At 47.3% G+C, this 20,385-nt stretch overlaps 2 protein-coding genes and 2 long non-coding RNA genes across 4 annotated transcripts in view; 1 reads left to right on the top strand and 3 right to left on the bottom strand.

Annotated features, from left to right (window-relative positions):
• LOC137162129 (uncharacterized) overlaps nucleotides 1–7,368 on the bottom strand; it is a 49,298-nt gene extending 41,930 nt beyond the window's left edge. Inside the window, exon 1 of the long non-coding RNA XR_010922292.1 lies at nucleotides 7,125–7,368. This is a non-coding gene — a long non-coding RNA (uncharacterized lncRNA). The remainder of the gene's footprint in view (nucleotides 1–7,124) is intronic.
• Nucleotides 1,634–6,427, top strand: DLX6 (distal-less homeobox 6). Its single transcript, XM_067561692.1, has 3 exons — nucleotides 1,634–2,161; nucleotides 3,378–3,571; nucleotides 5,305–6,427. The coding sequence occupies exons 1-3, from the start codon at nucleotides 1,780–1,782 to the stop codon at nucleotides 5,554–5,556; spliced, it is 828 nt and encodes a 275-aa protein (XP_067417793.1). The 5' UTR covers nucleotides 1,634–1,779; the 3' UTR covers nucleotides 5,557–6,427.
• Nucleotides 7,369–7,540: 172 nt separating the features above from the next.
• On the bottom strand, nucleotides 7,541–9,247 carry LOC137162130 (uncharacterized). The gene is made up of 3 exons (XR_010922293.1): nucleotides 9,172–9,247; nucleotides 8,815–8,866; nucleotides 7,541–7,625 (listed from the first exon to the last, which is right to left on the bottom strand). It is a non-coding gene; the product is annotated as an uncharacterized lncRNA (long non-coding RNA).
• A 5,777-nt stretch (nucleotides 9,248–15,024) lies between these two features.
• Nucleotides 15,025–19,351, bottom strand: DLX5 (distal-less homeobox 5). The gene is made up of 3 exons (XM_067561691.1): nucleotides 18,763–19,351; nucleotides 16,757–16,941; nucleotides 15,025–15,678 (listed from the first exon to the last, which is right to left on the bottom strand). The coding sequence occupies exons 1-3, from the start codon at nucleotides 19,115–19,117 to the stop codon at nucleotides 15,352–15,354; spliced, it is 867 nt and encodes a 288-aa protein (XP_067417792.1). The 5' UTR covers nucleotides 19,118–19,351; the 3' UTR covers nucleotides 15,025–15,351.
• Nucleotides 19,352–20,385: the final 1,034 nt, after the last annotated feature.

Below are 20,385 nucleotides of genomic sequence, written 5' to 3'. Positions count from 1 at the left end.
CATGCTTTCTCTCTAGCTGGACGCGAGGAGATTTAAACGGGGGAACCAAAAAAGGATAAATCCACACCAGTGCTGGTTCAAACTAAATGTCTTTCCTCAGTCCATCTTTGAAAGAGAAGTGGTAATACCACCTGGATGTTCAGATATAAATCCCCTTGCAAATAATAAATGGATTAATAATAACAAGGTATGAAGTTCTTTTTATAGAAAAAAGGAGAGAATTGAAACTAAATGCGGCAGTTAGACAACCATTTTGATAAGAGGATAATTGAGGCGACACTGGTGTATAATTAGAGGATAATTTATGCTATATCCACTTTTATTCCACCTCCCAAAATAAACCCAGTCCATAATCATTACAGGCAAATTGTTCTGAATTTTATAGCAGCAATTTGAACAAAGTACTGCAGTTAATCATGGGAGATTTTTGTGTATTCCTGATTAGACGTCTAATTGCCTCCTTCCAGAAAGTAAAAATAACTGTAAAACGACTCTATTTTTATCATTAATAATGTTGACAATAAAATAAAATCAACTGGAATTGTAATCTAAAGACAAATTTAGGAGGAAGGCACTTTTTCTTGGGTAGTTTATATTGTAATCAAGATTTGCCAAACCACTAACCGCATGTATCATTTGCATATATTTGAAAGCATTACAGTAGCTGCTGTTTTCAATAGGGGGAAAAAATGCATTAGTGTCAGATCTCCAATGATTCGCTGCTGCCGTGAGCAGGCTGCTGCTCTTCCTAAAATACAGCGAATATTGTCTTGATCAATAGGGATCGAGTCCCAGTGGGAAGGGGGGGGCTGGAGCATGCACTTGGGGTTCTGGTTTTCCACTTCGAAATTCCCTTCTCACTTGTGTTCACTGCATGGGTTGAAGTACAGTAAAGGGGAACCTAAGGTATGTTCAAACTCTGGGATGTATGGATGGAGTGAAATACCTTTAGGGTGTGAGTAGCTGTTACCCTGGCCTGTATGCTGGAAAATGCACACGGCACGGGCGAAAACGCGCCCGTGACAGCGTGCAGCACGCGCTGCTTTTGTCTCCGCGGTGGGTGGCTCGGAGGAAGGGAACTGCGAGGGCTGCGCGCGTCGGCAGCGGGCTGGGGTAAGAGCAGAGCCGAGCCGAGCCGCGCCGCGCCGCGCCGCTGCAGTGTCAGGCGCGCACCCGCCGCCCGAGCCGGCATTCTGAGCCGCGGAAGGTGGGCTAAGCTCAAAGCGCGCCCCGACGCCAGGCGCAGCTCCGGGGTGGTGACGTCAGGGGTTGACTGACCAATGGGGAGGCGCTGCCCTTTGGAGACGAACCATTCGACTTGTGGCGTCTCTGCCTCAAGTCTAAAAAAGCAGAAGCGCAACTTTCCCAGCCTCCACCTTAAAAAACCTGGGCTTTAAACTCCGCCGGCCCCAAAAACACGGGGGGAACGGAGGGGAAGAGGAGAGGGAAAGAACCCCCCCCCCCACAGGACTAGCCCTCCCCTTCCCCACCCCCTCCCCCTGCTCACACCCCCTCCTCCCCTCACCCCGCCCCCGCGAACAAGGCCCCTCTCTCACCGCTGCTCCTCACCAAAAAAAAAGGGGGGAGGAAAAAAAACAACAACAACAACCAACCCACCCCCCCCCCCAAAAAAAACCCCAACAACAACAACAACAAAAAAAAGCCCGCGCCCTCACTCCCCGGGCGGGAGAACCGGCGCTCAGGTGCTGGGGAGAGCGCGCGAGCGAGCGAGCTGGGGGCGAGCCCGAGAGCCCCGCTCTGCCTCACGCCCAAACTTTGATGATGACCATGACTACGATGGCTGACGGGCTGGAAGCGCAGGACTCCTCCAAATCCGCCTTCATGGAGTTCGGGCAGCAGCAGCCGCCGCCGCCGCCGCAGCCGCCGCCGCCGCCGCCCCACTCCCAGCAGAGCTCGCCGGCCATGGCAGGCGCCCACTACCCGCTGCACTGCCTGCACTCGGCGGCCGGCTCGCACGCGCACCACCAGCACCACCACCACCACGGCTCGCCCTACCCGGGCAGCGGCAACTCCTACAGCCACCGCTCGCTGGCCGCCTACCCCTACGTGAGCCACTCGCAGCACAGCCCTTACCTCCAGTCCTACCACGGCGGCGGCGGCGGCGGCGGCGCGGCCGGCCAGACGCGGGCGGACGAGGCAGGTGAGCGAGGGCCGCTTTCTTATCGCGTTCGGCTTCCTTCCTTCCTTCCTTCCTCCGGCCGGCGGCCGCGGTCCTCGGCCAGCCTGGCCCGGGGTTGGCGGCTGAGCAGCCCCGCGGGGATCCGCTCCCCGGCTGGACCCGGAGCCGCCTTCACTCGCTTCTTTGCGCGCTTCGGTTCTTTTCCCTTCGCTTCGGACCGGCTGGGTGCGTGAAGGCGGTGTGCAATGCGGGACTAGCTTATGCATCGCCTGCGGCCCTAGAGGTGTGCGTGTCTATGCTGACATCCAGCTCTGGACGGTGTGGCTTTAATGAGACACATAGTTGTGGGTCCACAAAGCCCCGGGCGTCTCTACGGACCTGTTTTCCAGGGCGATAGCAGCAGCCCTGCCTTGCTTTGCTGCAATCTCTCCAGCCTGAGAGCGCTGTGTGGCTGGGGGTTTGGGACTGTGTAGGTGCGGGTGTGTGTGTGTGTGTGTTTGTTTGTTCGTGTTGCCCATTAATATACTCCGAGCGCTGGCCTACTGCTCGGATAAATTACATTAATAACGTGAAACTGGCCATTTGCATTGCGCCGAGCGCCCTGCTTCTGCAGCGGTCTCTGTATGGCTGGGCAGAAGTGCTGTATGTTGCGGAGATCCCATCAGCGGCCAAGAGATAAAGACAATGCTTGTTGCTCCTTTGTGACCCTACGCGAGGTGATCGTCTTTAGACAAAATGACTGTTAGCACCCGAGGAGTGAAAGTTTCGAGATGAGTTTGTCGTTGCTTTTTGCCTCCCCGCAGTTAGCAGTTTATTTTTATGTATTGATTTGAGCAAAGAAAAAAGAAAGGGGGGGAAAAAAAGGATTGTTAAAACTCAGCGGCTGGTGAGTCACTGGCCACCAAACTGGCGACATGAAGTCAATTAGCCGTGTAAACACCTGGATGGCTGTGCAGCTAGCAATCTGTTCAGTAAGCAAATGCTGTATTTTTTGCAAGTAGAACAAGCCATCCAGTACACAGGGACAGCTTCTTTATGTCGGTAGATTGGCACGGTTCTAATAAGAGAAATTACTATCTGCCTTTAAGCACTCAGAACCTGTGCACCCTAAGGCAATGGGATTATTGCATGCGGCTTTTGGGGGGGGGGGGCAACAAAATGCCCAAGTTAAACAGCTAAGGAGGGTGTGCAGCGTTCTCTGCGATGGTGATATTTCAAATGTGTTGTTTGCTTGCAGATCAGCAAAAAACAACAGTGATTGAAAACGGTGAAATCAGATTCAATGGAAAAGGAAAAAAGATTCGGAAGCCTCGAACCATTTATTCCAGTCTACAACTTCAGGCTTTAAATCATCGCTTTCAGCAGACTCAGTACCTGGCACTTCCAGAGAGAGCTGAACTGGCAGCTTCTTTAGGACTTACTCAGACACAGGTAAATTACCGGGAACCCCAAATCACTGCAATCCTGGTCCTACCAAGGCCAACCAAACAGAAATCTTCACTAGAAGCCTTGCCCTCTGTACATGGTAGTAGGAAAGGTAACACATATGCTACTATTATACCTAATGTGATGTGAGTTATTTTACACAGTACAGAGGAAATGGTTTACTACTGAAATAACTCACTGAATCTGCATTTTCCCCTGCCGAGTAGTTATCAAATTCTACCCTTTGATGGCACAGTTATAAAAAATAAATGAAGCAAAATAATTACTGCATCAACGTGAAATTGTTCAATTGTGACAAGAGCACAAAACAAAGGCAAGAAAACCTTAGGCCTGAGGCAGAGGTAAAATAAAAAGGCAGATCGTGGCAACATATAGAGACAAGAGCACATTAGAAAATACCTGCAAAACCAATAGTTAATTCATCTTGGATGACTAACTGAAATGCAGTGGTTACCCTTGGGCAAAATGTACAAAAGGTGATAATGGATCTGAAGATCAAAAGACAACCGTGTACAAAATTATAGCAGGTTAAGCCATAGTTAAGTGTGGTTTGTGTAGCTGTGCTATTCTGCTAATTTAAGCTTGAAAGACACATGAGGCATTACAGACTTCACAAGCAGGGGTTAGTAGAAAAGCAAATGGATAAATGGTGTCAATTCATTTAAAACGTATTTATGTGCATTAATAAATAATTTCAATATTTTATAATTGCCTTTGGCAATAGCATCTTACCTGAGCAATTTTTTAAATACTGAGAGGACATGAATTATAAGAAATATATATGCTTAATGTACAAATGGCATTTGTGCTGACACACACAAGATGTGGGCCTGCTCCTGAAAATCTACAGGCAAACCGGCAGTCCCATTGACCAGTAGCCTTGCATAAAGACTGCCTGCAAGCATTGCAGAATCAAGAGTTTGAATATTTAAATTACACCCATATACCAGATTAACATGGAGGGCCCGATTCTGCAGATCTCGTGCAGGGAAAACTCAATTTATGGGAGTTTTTCTTGACTAGATTCGGCATGATGCCACGCAACATGATTTATGTCAGTTACTCTTCCTGGAAAGGTAATTTCCATCCAACATTGGTTTTAAAATGAAGATAAAAGTACTTGTTCTATTCAGGCTCTTCCCCAACGATATAACCACGAACAGCTTGATGGTAGGGGCTGTCTGATTCAGGTTTTACTTTTAAGATGCCCTTTGACTATTACCATGTCTCCTAGCACAGGTTCATATGATTCCCTCTGTGTGACCCCCGTTTGTCCAGTTGCTCAGACGACCTCCCAAATACTGAATGAGGAATATGATTTGTATGTACATGTATGTATGTATGCATGCGTGTGTCCATATGTACGTATATATGTCTGTGTGCTTACTTAAATGTGCACACACGTGCGTGTGTAAGAGAGTGAGAAATTAAAACAGTATAAATTCTTTTGTGCTCTAATTGCTGTGGCCTGGACACTCAGTAACACTCAGTTTTAAAACCTACATCTCGATTTCCAGCTTTACCCTTCCTTAACAATGCGTTCGCTCGAATGCTGTCGCGTTGAACCCCCTAAGAATGCCAGCTTGACCCCAAATCTCCATCTTTCCCATTTGGAAAACCAGGACCCTCTATATTTCCAAAATAAACCCCGTCGGGCGCTTCCTGCTGTCAGCTAGGTGCTCGTCAGCGGCCTAATATCTGCTGCCTTTTGATTACAGGTGAAGATCTGGTTTCAGAACAAACGCTCCAAGTTTAAGAAGCTGCTAAAGCAAGGCAGCAATCCCCATGAGAGCGACCCTCTGCCAGGGTCCGCTGCCCTGTCTCCGCGGTCGCCAGCTCTCCCTCCAGTCTGGGACGTTTCAGCTTCTGCCAAGGGAGTCAGTATGCCTCCCAACAGCTACATGCCTGGTTATTCTCACTGGTATTCTTCTCCACATCAAGACACAATGCAGAGACCACAGATGATGTGAATTGTCCAAGAGAAATAGGCTATCAAGGAGCCCTCGTCTCGACATGGCAAGCAGTCCGCTGTCTTGTCAACGGTGCCAATTTAACAGGCTCTGTGTGAACTTGTATGTGTGGCAAGGAGACAGGATTGGGGTGTTGTTTTTTTTTTGTTTGTTTTGTTTGTTTGTTTCGTTTCGTTTCGTTTTTTCTTTTAGTAACCTCAGTGATTGATCCTGAACAGAAAGAACTTTTTTTTTTCTTTTCTTCTTCTTTTTTTTTTCCTTCCGTGCTGGAGCACATAAGACACTTCTCTTTAGGATATTTGAATTTGGACTCGAAGGCACCAGCCTCATCGCTTTGGAGTATACGTCAAAGCAAACTTTTTACAGACTTTTCCCACAAGAAGAACCTGAGTATACATGGCAACGTTTTTACTTGTTTAATGAGCTAAAGGTATCACATGATGAAAGTGAGGCTATTGAAGCTCCTGCATTTGTAGTCACCAAACACAGACTGGGGGGGGGACTGCTTGAAAAGGAAAATATACTGTAAAATTAAAACATTACCACGAAGCAAAAACTGCATGCTTTATCCAAACGGAATGGACAGCAACCAAGAAAAAACCACTGTCTCTCCCTCAGATCTCTCTCTCCCAAACTCCCACCCCAAAGTCCCCTGAAAATGAACAAGAAAAAGGCAAAGGAGGAACCCACCAAAACAACCAACCTATTGCTTTGAAAGGTTCAGTACTTGATTGGTGGCATTCTCATTCACTAAGCTATAGAGACGTTTATATTGAGCAACCTTTCTGTATATATTGCTGAATTTTAGTTGTAAATATACTTTGTATGTTTTTGTCTTCTTTCATATATAGAGTAAAAGCCACAAAACGTCCATGTGTCCTGTATTTCTGTATATATTGTAAAGCACACGCTTTAGATAGATAGGTAGGTAAATAGATATTCACACATTTTGTGACGCAGAGAGCAATATATCTAACAATAAACCCTTGAAAAGATTTTTCCTTAAAAAGAATAAACCTGAGACAATATGTATGTAACTACTGCAAGGAGAATCATGGATGTTTCTAATCTCCCGATTATTTCTTAGGTTACGTTACTTCGGTAATTCCAATATTTGAAAAACATTATGGTGTCATTTAACCTGAGGTTTACCTCAAAGTAAAATTCAGTACTTTGCATTACTTCCTACACAAGTAGGGCTGGGGAAAAAAGAAAGAGATGCCTTTCCTTGTTTTTGATTAACAGACAGATAATTTAAGCTGTGTCATATTTTGCAAAGCTTGAAAGGTGCATAGGTATACAGCGGACTGTCCAGGGCGAATTATATCTTTATGATATTGTGCAAAGCACAGAAATAATGAAAAGAAAGTCCTTTCCCCACACAAGCCCCATACTGCGAGAATTAATGGCTAGAGACCTGGGCATCCTTCAAATTATGAACCTTGAAACCACTGAGCCATTTATCAGAAGTCAATAGAGATACTCAGAGTGCTCCATATAATGACAGCTACATACAGTCGTGCAAAAGGACAGTCACTATAATTAGACACAAAGCAAAGACTACTTACCAATATACCAGTTCCTTTTTTTTTTTTTTTTTTTTTTTTTTTTTTTGAGCAACTTCCACGCTCAGTCAGTCTTCAGAATGGTTCAAAACCGATCAGTCTTGTCATTTTCTACCATTCGTATTGTTACATTAGGAAAAATGTTTTCTTTTCTTTTTCCCCCTTCCTACTGTGAAACTTTGGGTTCAGAGCTCCCCATGATCAATTCTGAACAAAGCCTCCAGCTGCAGTGCCATCCAATTTGAAGCAGACATTGGGGACAATTTAAGGTTTTTATCCACAAGAAGGTTTTTTTCCCCATTCTCTTAAATGCAGCCATAATTAGAGTAATTTTTCATGTAGCCCGCTGATTACAGCGTTTTTACCGTCAAAGATAATTACCTGTAATTTTCTTCCACTTTTAATACTAAAAAGCCATCTTTATTTAGATTCAGGAACAGGAAAGGCGAAACAAAAGAGGAAAATTATTCTGTTATTCATACACAAATTGCAGAGACGTAGGACCTAAAATTGAAAATTAACCAAAATTATAATGCTGAAAAGAATGGAAGAGGCTTCAGAAGTACAGCTGGTAGTGGGTCTCACTGAATTATTCAAATTACGTGAGAAAGAAAGCTACCAGACATTTAAACCAACAGTATTTTTTTCTTTTGTAGAAAATCCAGTGTACATCTATCAAGCCTCTATTTATGCAGGTTAATCCTAAAACTAGTTGAAACACAGCAAATATCTATCTATCTATCTATCTATCTTTTCACTCACACATCCCATTTCCCAAGAGGACCCTTTCTATCAGAACCTAAAGATACGGCAGTTGTCCCTTAATTGCGTGGGCTAATACTTAACTCTTTCCTAGCCAGTGACTTAATCTGTGTGACTGATCTATAAATACGATGTCTAAAGAGCTTTAATCATGTATTTTGGAGTAGATGTTGCTGCTGTACTATAAAATACACTTGCACGCGCTGTCAATAGCGATTGCATTGTGTCGTGCTGCATTGAAAAATGTGATCAAATTTTTCTTGTACTTTCTGATTATTTCAAGGATAGACTTTAAAAAAAAAATTAACCCAATTCAGACACGTAAAAAGACGCGAGCAGGCCTTTCCAAGAGTAATATAGTGAGCAAATGATAGCAAAGACTGTCATTTAACATTATATAGCTGCCACCGAAAGAGAGTTTCATGAAACAGCGTCATCTATAGATAGAATAGGAACAATTCTCTCATTATTCCTTCCTTATGGCTTCCTAAAATTTTGGTTTCACGTAACTGTTGTTCAGCAGCCTGTTTGTATAAGATTGAATAAGCAATACATTTTTCTTCTTAACTTTTGGGGTGCATGACAGCTTGGCCCCGCAAGAAATAAAACGATGGCTTCTTTAAAAGCCTATCCCCGTCTCAGATAAAAGGTAAGAGCTTTAAATCAAGCTTTTGGTAAGGGATAGTTTACATGTGCTGTTTGCAGATGAAACGGTGCTTGCCTGATCAGAAACTCTACCACTCCTGCAATAACAGTAAGCAAATAATCTGAGTTAATTTGAAAGGTTAAAACTACAGCCTGCCTCTGAAAATGTGCGGTGTATTTATGACAATGAACACGAGGTACATGAGTATAAAATACACCGCTGCAGGGAAAGAGCTGAATGAATATATCGTGCGCTCTTTGACTAGCAGTTCAAAAAAGGACTCACGATTTACATGCATCGTTATTGCGGTATAGCCATCAGCCTTCTTCCAGCGCATCTAGATAGAAACCAATGTCCACTGTGAATGTCTATCGAGCCGAATAGCAAACATATCTATAGAAAGAGAATTTCCTATAGGATCCCAGCTTCTGGAGTGAAAGCTAGCCTTACAGAACTCAGACCAAGAACCAACCCAAATCCTCTTGACTATGTAGAAATACTCATAAAAATGACAGAGTTCTGAATCTATGAAACAGTGGTCTAGTAGGATGACAGAAATTACAAAAGCAGCAAAAGTAACCACGAAAGTGTGAAAAGGCAAAGATGAACTGTGCGGTGAAGTATACAAAAATAAAAACTTACCCCCAGTGAAAATCTGTTAAGCAATGATCAGGGTCTAGAAATCTATACTGAACAGAAGCAGTGTAGAATATTTTTCTGAGTCTCAGGGCAGAAGCTCTTTCTCTATATTCTTGGTTGAGTGAGCACATCCAGGTGTGAAATTGTTTGCACACCCCAGCACCTCTTATATTGCCAGCAAAATTAGCTGTTATTACTGTCACTGTTTAGTGATGGTTAGCTTGATAAAAAAAAACCTGCTGTAATCAAGACCTGGCGCATCTTTGCAAATTACAGATAATTGTAAACGTCCAGATTATGATAATAGCATCCTAATCCAGCCTGCAATATAATTATTACAGAGTGTTACATCTGAAACTGTCCAGTAGGGCTAATTCAGCCATTATTTAGACCCTATTTTTGTACTGCAAATGGGTTGCTGAGTTGAAAATGTACGATTGTAATTTCACGGGGCACTCAATGAGTAATAGTATATGAAGAGAAAAATACAAAAGTGAAATGTGAACAGTAGCGATCAAATCAAACTCGGAGGGACAAAAGACTGTTTGATTCATAGGGAATAAGAAGAGCGGGAATTAAGAAAATAGCAAATCAGTGGTCTGCAGTGTTACGTGTCCAGGTCTCAAATAGCGTGAGTCTGTTGTGTATTCAGTGGCTGGTTCTTCTGCTAGCTCATGTCTGAAATCATTCCTTTTCTCAGCTCATCTAGTCCCAGGCAGTGTTTCCCTAGTTTAAAAAAAACAACAACAACAAAAACAAAAAAAAACACCTCTATACTCCTTCCCATATCCCAAAAGAAAGCAAATTTGTCAATGAAGCGACTGCTTTCTCTCAGATGATTTAACCATCTGCACGTCACTTTCCTAGGAACAGAAACGTTTTCTTTGTAATAATAAATAATAATAATAAAAAAATTAAAAATCCAAATGAAAGTTGCATCGTTTTTGGCCATCGTGGAAAAAGCATGTGAGCCTGGAGCCCATAGGCCTAATTCCCTTTCGCCTTCACTCAGTGGAGAAGTCATCAGGAGTCCTACAGGAAATTAGCAGAGAATGCCTTAATTGTAATTAATTAAACAAAGGAGTCTGACTAACACGACTGCCTAACAACTAGTAAGGTTAACTCATTGGGCTATGGGCTTTAGTCTCGTGATTAGCTTATATTAACCCCGAATGTGAACCAAACCAACCTGCTTCTTTTTTAATGGGCCAAATCACCAAAGTGTTTTTGTTTGTTTGTTTGTTTTAGTAATCGGGACTGTATTAATGTTAAACCTTTAAAAACAAATCAATCCAGGAGATACATATTTGAGGTTAATCACTGTAGGTTTATGGTAGGAAATGGGATAGTTTCGTGCCTGTAGGGTTGGTCTCACTCGCACTCAATATTAAACCTGGAAAGGAGTTGGAACAGTTGTATAGGTAAATTACAACAGCTCCTATAAAGCCCATTGTCTCGGGCTCCTTATAAGGTGGAATTGATTAAGGCAGTTTGGGTTTATGATCTTTAAGGACTAAATTCATTCTTCGCAATGTTAATAATATTACTATTAATTAATGTTAATATGCGAATTTTATGTGCCTGTTCTTCGTGGAAATCTATAAGAATAGCGTGAAGAAAGGAAGAAGAGAGGATCAGTGAATATCACAAGTCGAAAGCCTATAAAATACATTATATGGTGCATGTAAAGGGGACCGAAAAGATTTCCTGGAACCCGATATTTAAGGGCAGATCCTCAGATGCCATAAAGTCAGTGGACCTACTTCGCTTCACAGTAGCTGAGGATCACTATACAAACGCCTAGACTGGTGTCTTATGCACGTAACAGGCTTTTCTGAACGGTGGAAAACAATGAAACCCTATAAAGTGCAACCCATATTTCAGGTTGCAATTCCCTTTGCTCAGTGAGAGGTGAATTTAATCTGGTGGCTGGCAGTGCGCAGTTGAACCTCAACTGAGATTCCTCACCCAAATGAAATGAAACCTCTATGGTGACTTGGAAGTGTTTTTCTTTGATTAAAGGTAGTAATGTGTGGTATTTCACGGCTTGGTATAAATCTTGGTTTAGGATATGGATCAACCTCAATAAGGTGCACATTTTTTGACAGATAAAATACTGCTTATTCCCATAAATCACACGTAAACAGAGGCCCCGCAGAACAAAGAGCTGAAACATTTAATTGCTCTAACTCGGAATCTCCCTTAAAAAAAAAGAGGCTTCATGTAAATTACCCAATTCCTATCTTCACGGTTCTTGTCTGACCTATAAAACAGGTTATTACATTACTGCAGGCACCGCTCAGATGACTGAAAGCAAGGAGGTGTGTGTGTGTTTAGCGTTACCGAAGCAATATATATATATGTGTGTTCTGTAATCCACAACTGAACACCCTAAAGTCTGTCAGTCGCAAAATTGCGTGGTAGAAATATTTAATAAATAACACATGTGCGATGCACGTTTATGATATATTCCTAGGTCGGTGCTGCCAGATCTGAAATATGTAACGTCTGGAGGCCTGAATGCCTATACAAAGGAATAGTGCAACTCGGGATAATTTATTGGGGGGAAGGTTAGAGAAGTGAACGCGAAAAAATGCCGGCCTGAGCTGGCTGGGGTTTATGTGGTGACAGGTTGGCGTGTGTGTTTGGAAGGAAACTTGGACATCTCTCAGAGGTGAAGCACCCTCCAGGCGGAGAAAGGGCCAGGGAGATTTGATAGGGAAAGTGACCAGGCCTCGGGAGTGGATGGTTTGTTTGTGACAAGGGTCCTCCTGGACACAGGAGCAGGGGAGCCCAGCAGAGGCTCCTACCCGACTGATCTGACATCTGGAGCTGAGCTATCCGGAGCGCCCCGACGGACGCTGCAGCGCAGAGACGAAGCTGGGGGCTTTGTGTGTCCCTCTGCGCCCGGGTGTGCGCACTTTCCGAGGGCGAGCTCCGGGACCTGGCGGAGCGGGGTGCGGGTGGGTGGGTGGGTGGGTGAGCGCCTGTGTGGATGCACTGTCAGGAGCGTTAGCTCAAGGGCAACGGGGGCCGTGTGTGTGCGCGCGCGCGCCTGGCAGGCCCTGCGGCTCAGCCCTGGAGCCGCTCGGCACCCACAGGAATGCGGCTGCTCTCGGCTCCCCGGGTTGCCCCGACTCCACAGGGCCGCCAGGAAAAAAAAAAAAAAAAAAAAAAAAGGCAGCGACCCGCCGAGGACAAACTGCTCGTCAGACAAAGGCCAGTTCATCTGATCTCTTACCAGGAGAGGCAAGAATGGAGGGGCACCAAGGAGAGGGGCGCGCTTGGTGTGCTGCAGAGAGTCCAAAGCTGGGCTGGGACCGCCTGTTCTGCTGGAGAGGGGCACGCAGGGGAGAAGTGTCCCGGTCTGTACCCCAGACTGTGTTAGGTAGGGTTAGCGGTGCTGTTCGCAGCTGGTGATGACTTTCACAAATAAACTCCTGCAATGGGCTGCCCGTGCTGGGTACAGAGCTACGTATCGCAGTGATGTGCATCTACAACAGTATGCACTGGGGGGATTTACACGGCGCCCCTCTCCAGGCCTCTCTTTCCTGGCCTGCGAGCTGCGGGGGTTTCCATCGCAGATCTGCCCAGCACCAACCCGACCACGTCAAGTCTGTTTGGGGGGGCGGGGAGAGGATTTTTTTGGGGGGGAGGGGACGGGACATCACCAGAAGAAATTAAATTCTGGAGTGGGAGTGACACTGAATCCAAACATCTACGGGCAGAGCTGTTGTGTTGTCTCCGAACCAGGTTCCGTTGCCTTTAATAAGAGGCTAAACAATCCCAGACCCAAAGCTTCAAAGTCAAGGTTGACCATAAAATGCCCCCTCTCTGCTCCTCTCCCTCACTCCCTAAAATGCCTGGGATCGTATATAAGAAAGGAAGGAAGGAAAGAAGACGGGCCGGGGAAACTCTTTGGAAAATATCTTTCCACTTCTTGTGTCCAAAACCTTTAAAAAAAAAGAGAGAGAATCACAAGAAGAGGGAATGTCTCTGGCAGGTTCCAAAGCTCTTTTAAAATGACGCTTGTCCAGAGCAGCGCCAGGAAAAGCACAGAAGAGGAAAGACCCTCCCAGCTTTTCTTTTAACGAAGAGGAAGCTAGCAGGAGATAGAAGTGGAGCTTTTTCAGCAGCTTCAGAGTGATGGAAATTCCAAAACCTTGCAAGTAAAATCAGCAGGCAATAAATACTCAACACGCAACCGAGGAGTCCAGGGAACAATGTGTAAAATAGAGAAGGCTGCCCCCGCAAGCGGCAAGTTTAAAAAAAAATAACAAAAGAAACCAAAGGAGCAAATGTTTACGGATACCCCCCCCCAACTAAAGCCAATATTCCATCGCCATTTAGAGAAACACTTAGTAAATCACTGCATGCCGCGTGTACATGTGTGTCCGCGTGTGTCTGTACAACCCCCCCTCCACACACACACACACACCTTTCCAACCTCCAAGAAGAAGTTCTAAAGCACAGACTAATCCATTGTACTAAAAAGTCAGTTGCCAACCCCCCCCCCACCCCCAAACCTGCTACAAAACAGCAAGCCTCTTTTCTTTGGGGGGGGGGGGAGAGAAGAAGAACAGCAGACGAGAATTGAGGGAGAAAAGAAGGAGGGAGACGGGGGAGAAGGGACTAGAGACAGGTAAATGTGCCCGAGGGTACAAAGCGTGTCTTTTCAGGTCTCGTCTCCAAGCCCTGGAACAGCTCTTACTGAAATCCTCAGATGACAGGATGTCATTTTTTATGTTCTGATCCCCCCTCCCGCCCCAAAAGCCTTTGTCACATTTATTGCTGCCGTTTGCCCGCACGGCAACGCATTTCCAATACATTTTCTTATGTCTAATCCAGGTTTTAATACCGCTCAGTTCTGCCCCAGAGCCGGCTAACTTCGCTAAAGGGAATGAATGATACCACAGAGCCCTCCATGCGGCTATGCGAACGCAGCTGTTAGATTGGTTTCAAATGATCGGGGGAGACGCCTGTCTGTCCAATGAATTTTTTTCAAGGGATGAATTCTTCAAGGTGAAAATAAATAGTAATAAACGGTGTTGAGATATTTTTATTCTGTATCAGAGGAGGCCAACATTAAAGCACACATTTTGAAGTCACGTTCCTCACACGATACAATCACTAACGCCCCCGTGTATTGTGGGAAACCTCACACCCCATTTCTCCTTTCCCATTATCAGATCTCCAGCCTGTTATCTGAAAATTGCCCCCCTTAATTGCAGTAAGACTTTAAATATGAAGAAGATAATGATCGCTTGGAGGTCTGGGCTTTTGCCGTGAATACAGTTGAAAGGTTCCTCCAAAATCCCTTATTCAGATGGTACCGATTGCTGATCGCCTCTGCCCGACACAAGCTTTGAATAGGCACAAGGGGAGTTTTGCCCTCATTTTATCCTTTTCTCATATTTAGAAGCCTCCTTTGAAGGAAATGTAATTTGTATAATTACCCTAGCGTACACAGCGACTGATGAGTGCGCAGCTCTCAAGGCTAATTGCTTTCAGCTAAGGATTCAGAGGGGCTTTAGACAGAGATTTCTCTTTCCAGGTGTCAGGATTTCTACCTTTTTTTAAATTGTAAGTAACGTGGCTGAAAGTGTAAATTGTCTTGGAAAAGCCCGTTCTCCAGGTGGAAGAGAACCACTGGTCCTAGCGGGGGACTCTGGGTGGGTCAGAGCCGGAAAACCTTCGCAGTCCTTAGTGCTTTCCAGGAGATGGCTCCTCTAAGCAAGGAGTGGTTATCTGCACAAGGCTCGGGCCCTACACAGCTGGTTTGCAAACAAGAAAACGAAACAAAGCTGTTCTCTTTTTTCCCCTTTGCAATGGAAAAAGGGGTATTTTGGAAAAGTCTCTCGTGGTCGAAATAATTTTATTTATTCAGAATATACAGTTTAATTCCTCTATCTACACTTATTTACAGGGTTAAAATAACATTGAAAAAAGTCTCTGGAAAAGTTGAGGTCATAGATTTCAAGGCACCATTGATAGTGTCCACAGCTGAGCAAAAATTGTCCGTCTGTAAAAAAGGGTCTCCTTTGAAATGCAATAAGTTACATGCACAAGCGTTACACATTTAATCTTTTTGTTTTGTTTTGTTTCCCTTTAAAAATCCCCCCTACGCATTCCTTTGTTATTATTCCTTAACAGTAAAACACAGGAGTCCAGGGGGAAAAGATTCTAATAAATTGTCCCAGAGGCCAGCGCTAAGGGGTGTTGTAGGGAGCCGTGCGGCTGGAGGTGGGAATTGATAGAGTTAGCGCTGGCATACCAGGAAGTGGAGTTTTCTAGGTAGCTGGATGCAGGGGATGGGTTGGAGTTTGGAGCATGAGGATGAGGATGATGGTTGAGGGATCTGGACGAGCCCTGGGGTTCCCAAACCGCAGGTGACTGTGGAGAGTTGCAAGCCATTGGGTCGCTGGAGCTGGGACTGTGCTCCGGAGGCATTTCCCCGTTTTTCATAATCTTCTTGATCTTGGATCTTTTATTCTGAAACCAAATTTTCACCTGAGAGGGTGGGAAATCGAAATGATTAATACCAGCATAATGGAAAAACGATCTAAGGCAGCAGGCTAAGGGGCTGTCTTCAGTCCGGGAGGGGAGAGAAGCGAGTTAAATCTTTACAAACACCAGCACCTGAGTGATTCAGGGCAATCGCCTATTGAGGGTGCTCTTTACATCGACCCCTGTCGGGCCCGACCCTGCGTCCCCACTCGCCCCCCTGCGCTCCTTGACCTCTAGGTTCCAGGGATGACGAAGCCGGCCCGCTCGGTGGGTATTACCTTGTGGAGGGGCGGCAGTGCTTTACCTTGCGAAAGCAACCGCCCTCTCTTTCTAAAGCATGTTGTTTATGGGCGAGTAAGAGACGCTCATAAAAACATTTCAAAGGAAGCCGAGGAGGAGGAAAAAAAAAAAGGCGAGCGAGAGAAACCGTCCGATCCAGATTCGTCTATTCCAGTCTCGCTGTCTGGCAACCTGAGCAGGCTCAGTCCTCTTCAAAGGGATTCTCTTTGTCCCAGCACCTTTTTCGGCGCTAGATTGTAAACACAAAACAACCGCCAGGCCGGCCTCGCACCGGAAGAGCACGGCCGGGTGGGTGGCCCAGGACATCTCTGTATTTCTTCCTGTGGCACGAAGTCCACCCCCGAGGTAACCGTGACAGGTTCTGTTCGTAATTTACAGCGCGGCCTTAGAGATGCAGGCACACGGAGCTGGGCTCTGCAGACGCCCTGTCACAGGACCTGCAAGCCTTCAGGCAGACTGTGAAAATCCTAGAGGCACTCTCACGTTTCCCCCCTGCCTTTTACACAAATCCCGGCTTCCAGAGCTCCTGGTCGTGCAAGCGAGCGAGCGCCCAAGCCTTTCAATACTCAGGGGCGTGCAATGCAAAACGGATTGTATCGCACAACAACTCAACAGAACCCACCCGGTCCATGCCCAGAAACTCAGGCCTATCTCTCGCCTCTTAATGCAGAGGACCCGGCTACTGTTTCCATCCCTCACCAGTGGTATCCGCCCTCCTCGCTGGTAGATGAGAAAGACCTTATTAATAAGGACAACGCGACAGGCCCCGAGGCTGTATTACCTGTGTCTGTGTCAGCCCCAGAGAAGCAGCCAGTTCAGCTCTCTCCGGCAGGGCTAGGTACTGCGTTTTCTGAAACCTCCTCTGTAAGGCGGCCAGCTGGAAGCTAGAGTAAATAGTCCTGGGTTTGCGAACTTTCTTTGGTTTGCCGTTCACCATCCTCACCTCGGGCTCCGCCACCTCTTTTTCTAAAACAATCCAGAATAGACCAGGTTAGAGTTTCCCAGAGAAATCAAGTTCCCGATGGAGAAAAGAGCAGACCGAAAGATCCAGCTCCTCACCCCCCGGCCCCAGCAGCCGCCAACTCTACAAACGCAACCCGCTGGGTTGGAAGGGCTAGTTAAACACAACTGGGGGAAGATCGGCGAAGAAATGGAGGGGGGCTGGCAGGGTAACTGCAGTGATCTCCCACCGTCGCGGTGGGGGCATCGACCCAGCTTCCGTTCACTCTTTGTGAACTCTGCTGGGGGAGATCTCTTCGTGGGATGGCAGCCGGGATTGCAGATCAGTTCCAGCCTGCAACTATTTCATGTTTGTATCAAGTCTAAAGTTCCAGTGTAAAGGAGCCCAGCTATGGTGTGTGTGTGTGTGTGTGTGTGTGTAGGATATTTCATCCCCCCCCCCATTCCGCCCCTCGGGCGAGTTGCAGCCGCTGAATCGCAGGCTGCAATGTCTCGAATTCCAGCCCTCAGCCAGCCCAGTCTCCCAGGCAGGGAAGACGCTCTGTTGAGGTCTACAGAGTTCAAAGGCCCACAAGAAAACTGGTCTCCTTCAGTGCAACAGAAAGGGGCCGAGTCCGGCTCAGACAGAGGGCCGATTATATTTACAATAATCACGCTGCTGATCTGCAAAGGGCGCACAGATGCGTCTGGTTTCTTTTACAAATAGACTTAATACACCAGCGGCCTTTATTTCCCCTTTGGTTTGAGGAGCAAGAGCAAACGACAGGGAAAAAAAAAAGTGAAAGCAAAGAGCTATCTATAAAATGGCGTAAAAGGTTTGCGGGAGAGAATTGCAGAGGCTGCCTGCAATCCGTTGGGGCTGCTACTGGAAGCGTCTGCTTTTGTGAGGTCCAATCTACTTCACATGGGGGTGGAGGGGAGGGGAGATATAAGGTACCCCAGCGCATCCGTCCGCTCCTGAATGTTGTAAGAAGTGAAATGTGTAAGAAGAGCCCCCGAGAGGCAGCTTCGCTCGGGAGCGTGTGGTTTTCATTCCGCACCCGAGCGGGATGCGAAGACGAGCCGGGCTAGACAATGCGCTGCTGGGACGAGCTCGGCTCGGCCCAGAAACCTCTCCAAAGCCAGATCGCTCCCCCGCAGCCCCTAGCCTGCCCGCCACCGAGCACGCCACCAGGTCCCCGCGCTCTTTCCAGTGCTATTCATCTCGGAGCAAGCGCCAACCGGCTAAAGCACAACGTTGCAAATCGCACAGACTTTTCAGTGTTTTAGGGGTAGAAATCCGCCCAGATCCGCACCCTTCCACCGCTGCATTTTTCCAGGGATTTTCCCAGCTGTGGGAAGGGGGGGAGGGGGAAGGAAACTTCGGCGTTTAGTTTTCCACCCTTGCAATAAGCCGGAATTTGAGACGTAAAAACGCCAGACATTTTTTCTCTCTCTTGCTTTGCTTAGATTTCTCTGGGGGGCAGCCCCAGGGGCCCTCAGCAATTGACAAACATTTGCTTTACTAATGGACGGCTGCTTCTGAGAGGAGTTTTAAGATCATGCCGATGAGTTCGGTGGCTTGATTTGCACCCCACGGAAGGCTGGCTGGCTATGCAGGACACAGAGTCAACGCCACGGAGCCAGACGCCCAGAACAGTCCTAGGAAGGATCCATCCCAGCAACCCGCTCGGGGCATCCGCTCCGATGTGGCTTCCCAGCACCCACTACTCCCACAAAATGTTCCTCCTCGGGTCCACTTCCCCTGCTGCCCCCCCCCACCCCCCCGCATCAGCAAGATGTCCCCCCATTAATCCATGCCAGACTCCCCCCCCCCCCAGCTCTCACCTGGCTGGTTTGAAGAGCTCTGCACCCGGTTGTAAGCCCCGCTGTACTGGTGGTAAGGACTGGCGTAGCTATAGTCTGCATAGGCTTTGGCAGGGTAGTTCCCAGCGGGTCCGTTCATGCCGTGGTACTGGTACTGGTACGGATTGAGCGCTTTGCCGTAGGAAGCCGAGGTAGGCGAGCAGTAGGCGTGCGGGGCTCCCCCCGTCGGACTATAATAATCGGAATCCGTAGCCGAGGACTCGGGTAAAGTCGGAGATTCCTGAGACGGATGGTGCATGGCTGCAGACGTCTGGAAAGGAGCCTGGAAATCGCCGGATCTGATATTGGGGACCCTTCTGTCAAATACTCCTGTCATAGCTTGGCGACTGCTGCTGGCTGGGGCTGGCTGCTGGGGCTGCCCAGGGCTAAGCAGACATGTCTGGGGGAGGAGGCTGGGAGTCTCTGTGTCTGTCTCTGTCTCTGGCAGACTGCTGGCTGGGGCGCAGCATAGGCTTGGTTAAATCCTTAATTGCGCTGTTACGCACAGCAGGGTGGATCGGGTTCCATTGGCCAGAGCAATCCGGAGCAGCGACACCCTAACTCGTCCAACTAGTTTTGCACAACAAAGCTTTGCTGGGGGGGACGGGGGGAGGGAGTCCATTTCCAGCTCCTTTAAAGTGAATACCAAGAGCAATGCACACAACAGAACATCGGGGTCGGGCTAGTCTCTGCTCCCCAGTTAGCTGGAGAGAGAGGTGCCACTGCTAGAGACAGCCCGCTTGGGGGAAGAGCGGCCCCATTCCTGCTCAGTAAATACACGGAGCTAAATCCCCCCTCCCCCCCCGGTGCAAATCCACGGACTGCCGTGGACTCATCCCAGGACACATTTGGCCCAGTATCTCTGTACTGTAGATTGCTGGGAGATCCAGGGAGTTCAACGTGTTGGACGTTTGGGGATTTGTAACTAAGGCAGTAGCGGACATTTCTGATTTCAATTCTGATGGGGGGAGGGGGGGATCAGTCACTTCTTCATCCCCCGTCCTCTTCCTCCCCTCAGAGAGACGCCGCCGTTAGCTAGAAGCAACGACATTTACAATCTGTCTAGTTACATCACTGCCTGCGATACGGACCTCGTCAGGGCCACACTGGCGCTTGAGCGTCCCAGCCGAACGCCCCATTGCTATCGGCAGGGGTCTGGCGGAGAGCGGAGGGCAGGACATGGTCTGATGGGTTTCCCTCTCCCGTGGATGGAAAGGTGACATGGCTATCGAATGATCCCCATTGTAAGCGCATAACACAGCCCCACGCGGCTGCGAAGTGTCTTTCAAAGGGGACGCCAGGAACCAGTCCCAACGGGCCAGATCCTTCTCGCCTTCCTCGAGCCCCATGGCCCGAACATGCCGCTGCGCCACACGACAGTGTCGACAATAGCTCGCAAGGTTGAAAACTCTCTCCTTGCAAACGATCCGACTGTTGCTTTGACCAAAGAGAGAGAGGGGGGCTGGGGGAAGAGCTCAGTGACCCACAGCAAATCCACGGCACCTAAGGAAAGGGCAGGGTGACCCGGAGACATGGGAGCAGCGTGCTGTGCTTCTTAACTCAGGGCCGGTCCCCAGAGTTATTTCCAGGGCGACTTCCATCAAA

Source organism: Emydura macquarii, unplaced genomic scaffold (assembly GCF_026122565.2).
Source record: "Emydura macquarii macquarii isolate MOO-44397 ecotype Brisbane River unplaced genomic scaffold, CSIRO-AGI_Emac_v2 contig_2422, whole genome shotgun sequence".
Classification (NCBI taxonomy): domain Eukaryota; kingdom Metazoa; phylum Chordata; order Testudines; family Chelidae; genus Emydura; species Emydura macquarii.
Note: the sequence above shows the minus strand (reverse complement) of the source record. Positions and strands in the feature narration are given on the sequence as shown.

What these genes read in the sequence shown, in the direction of transcription:
- DLX6 (XM_067561692.1), top strand. Translation starts at nt 1,780, where the DNA reads ATGATGACCATGACTACGATGGCTGACGGGCTGGAAGCGCAGGACTCC. An exon ending in GACGCGGGCGGACGAGGCAG is followed by an intron (nt 2,162 to 3,377) that starts GTGAGCGAGGGC and finishes GTTTGCTTGCAG; the next exon opens with ATCAGCAAAAAACAACAGTG. An exon ending in TAGGACTTACTCAGACACAG is followed by an intron (nt 3,572 to 5,304) that starts GTAAATTACCGG and finishes TTTTGATTACAG; the next exon opens with GTGAAGATCTGGTTTCAGAA.
- DLX5 (XM_067561691.1), bottom strand. Translation starts at nt 19,117, where the DNA reads ATGACAGGAGTATTTGACAGAAGGGTCCCCAATATCAGATCCGGCGAT. An exon ending in GAGCTCTTCAAACCAGCCAG is followed by an intron (nt 16,942 to 18,762) that starts GTGAGAGCTGGG and finishes GGATTGTTTTAG; the next exon opens with AAAAAGAGGTGGCGGAGCCC. An exon ending in TGGGGCTGACACAGACACAG is followed by an intron (nt 15,679 to 16,756) that starts GTAATACAGCCT and finishes CCACCCTCTCAG; the next exon opens with GTGAAAATTTGGTTTCAGAA.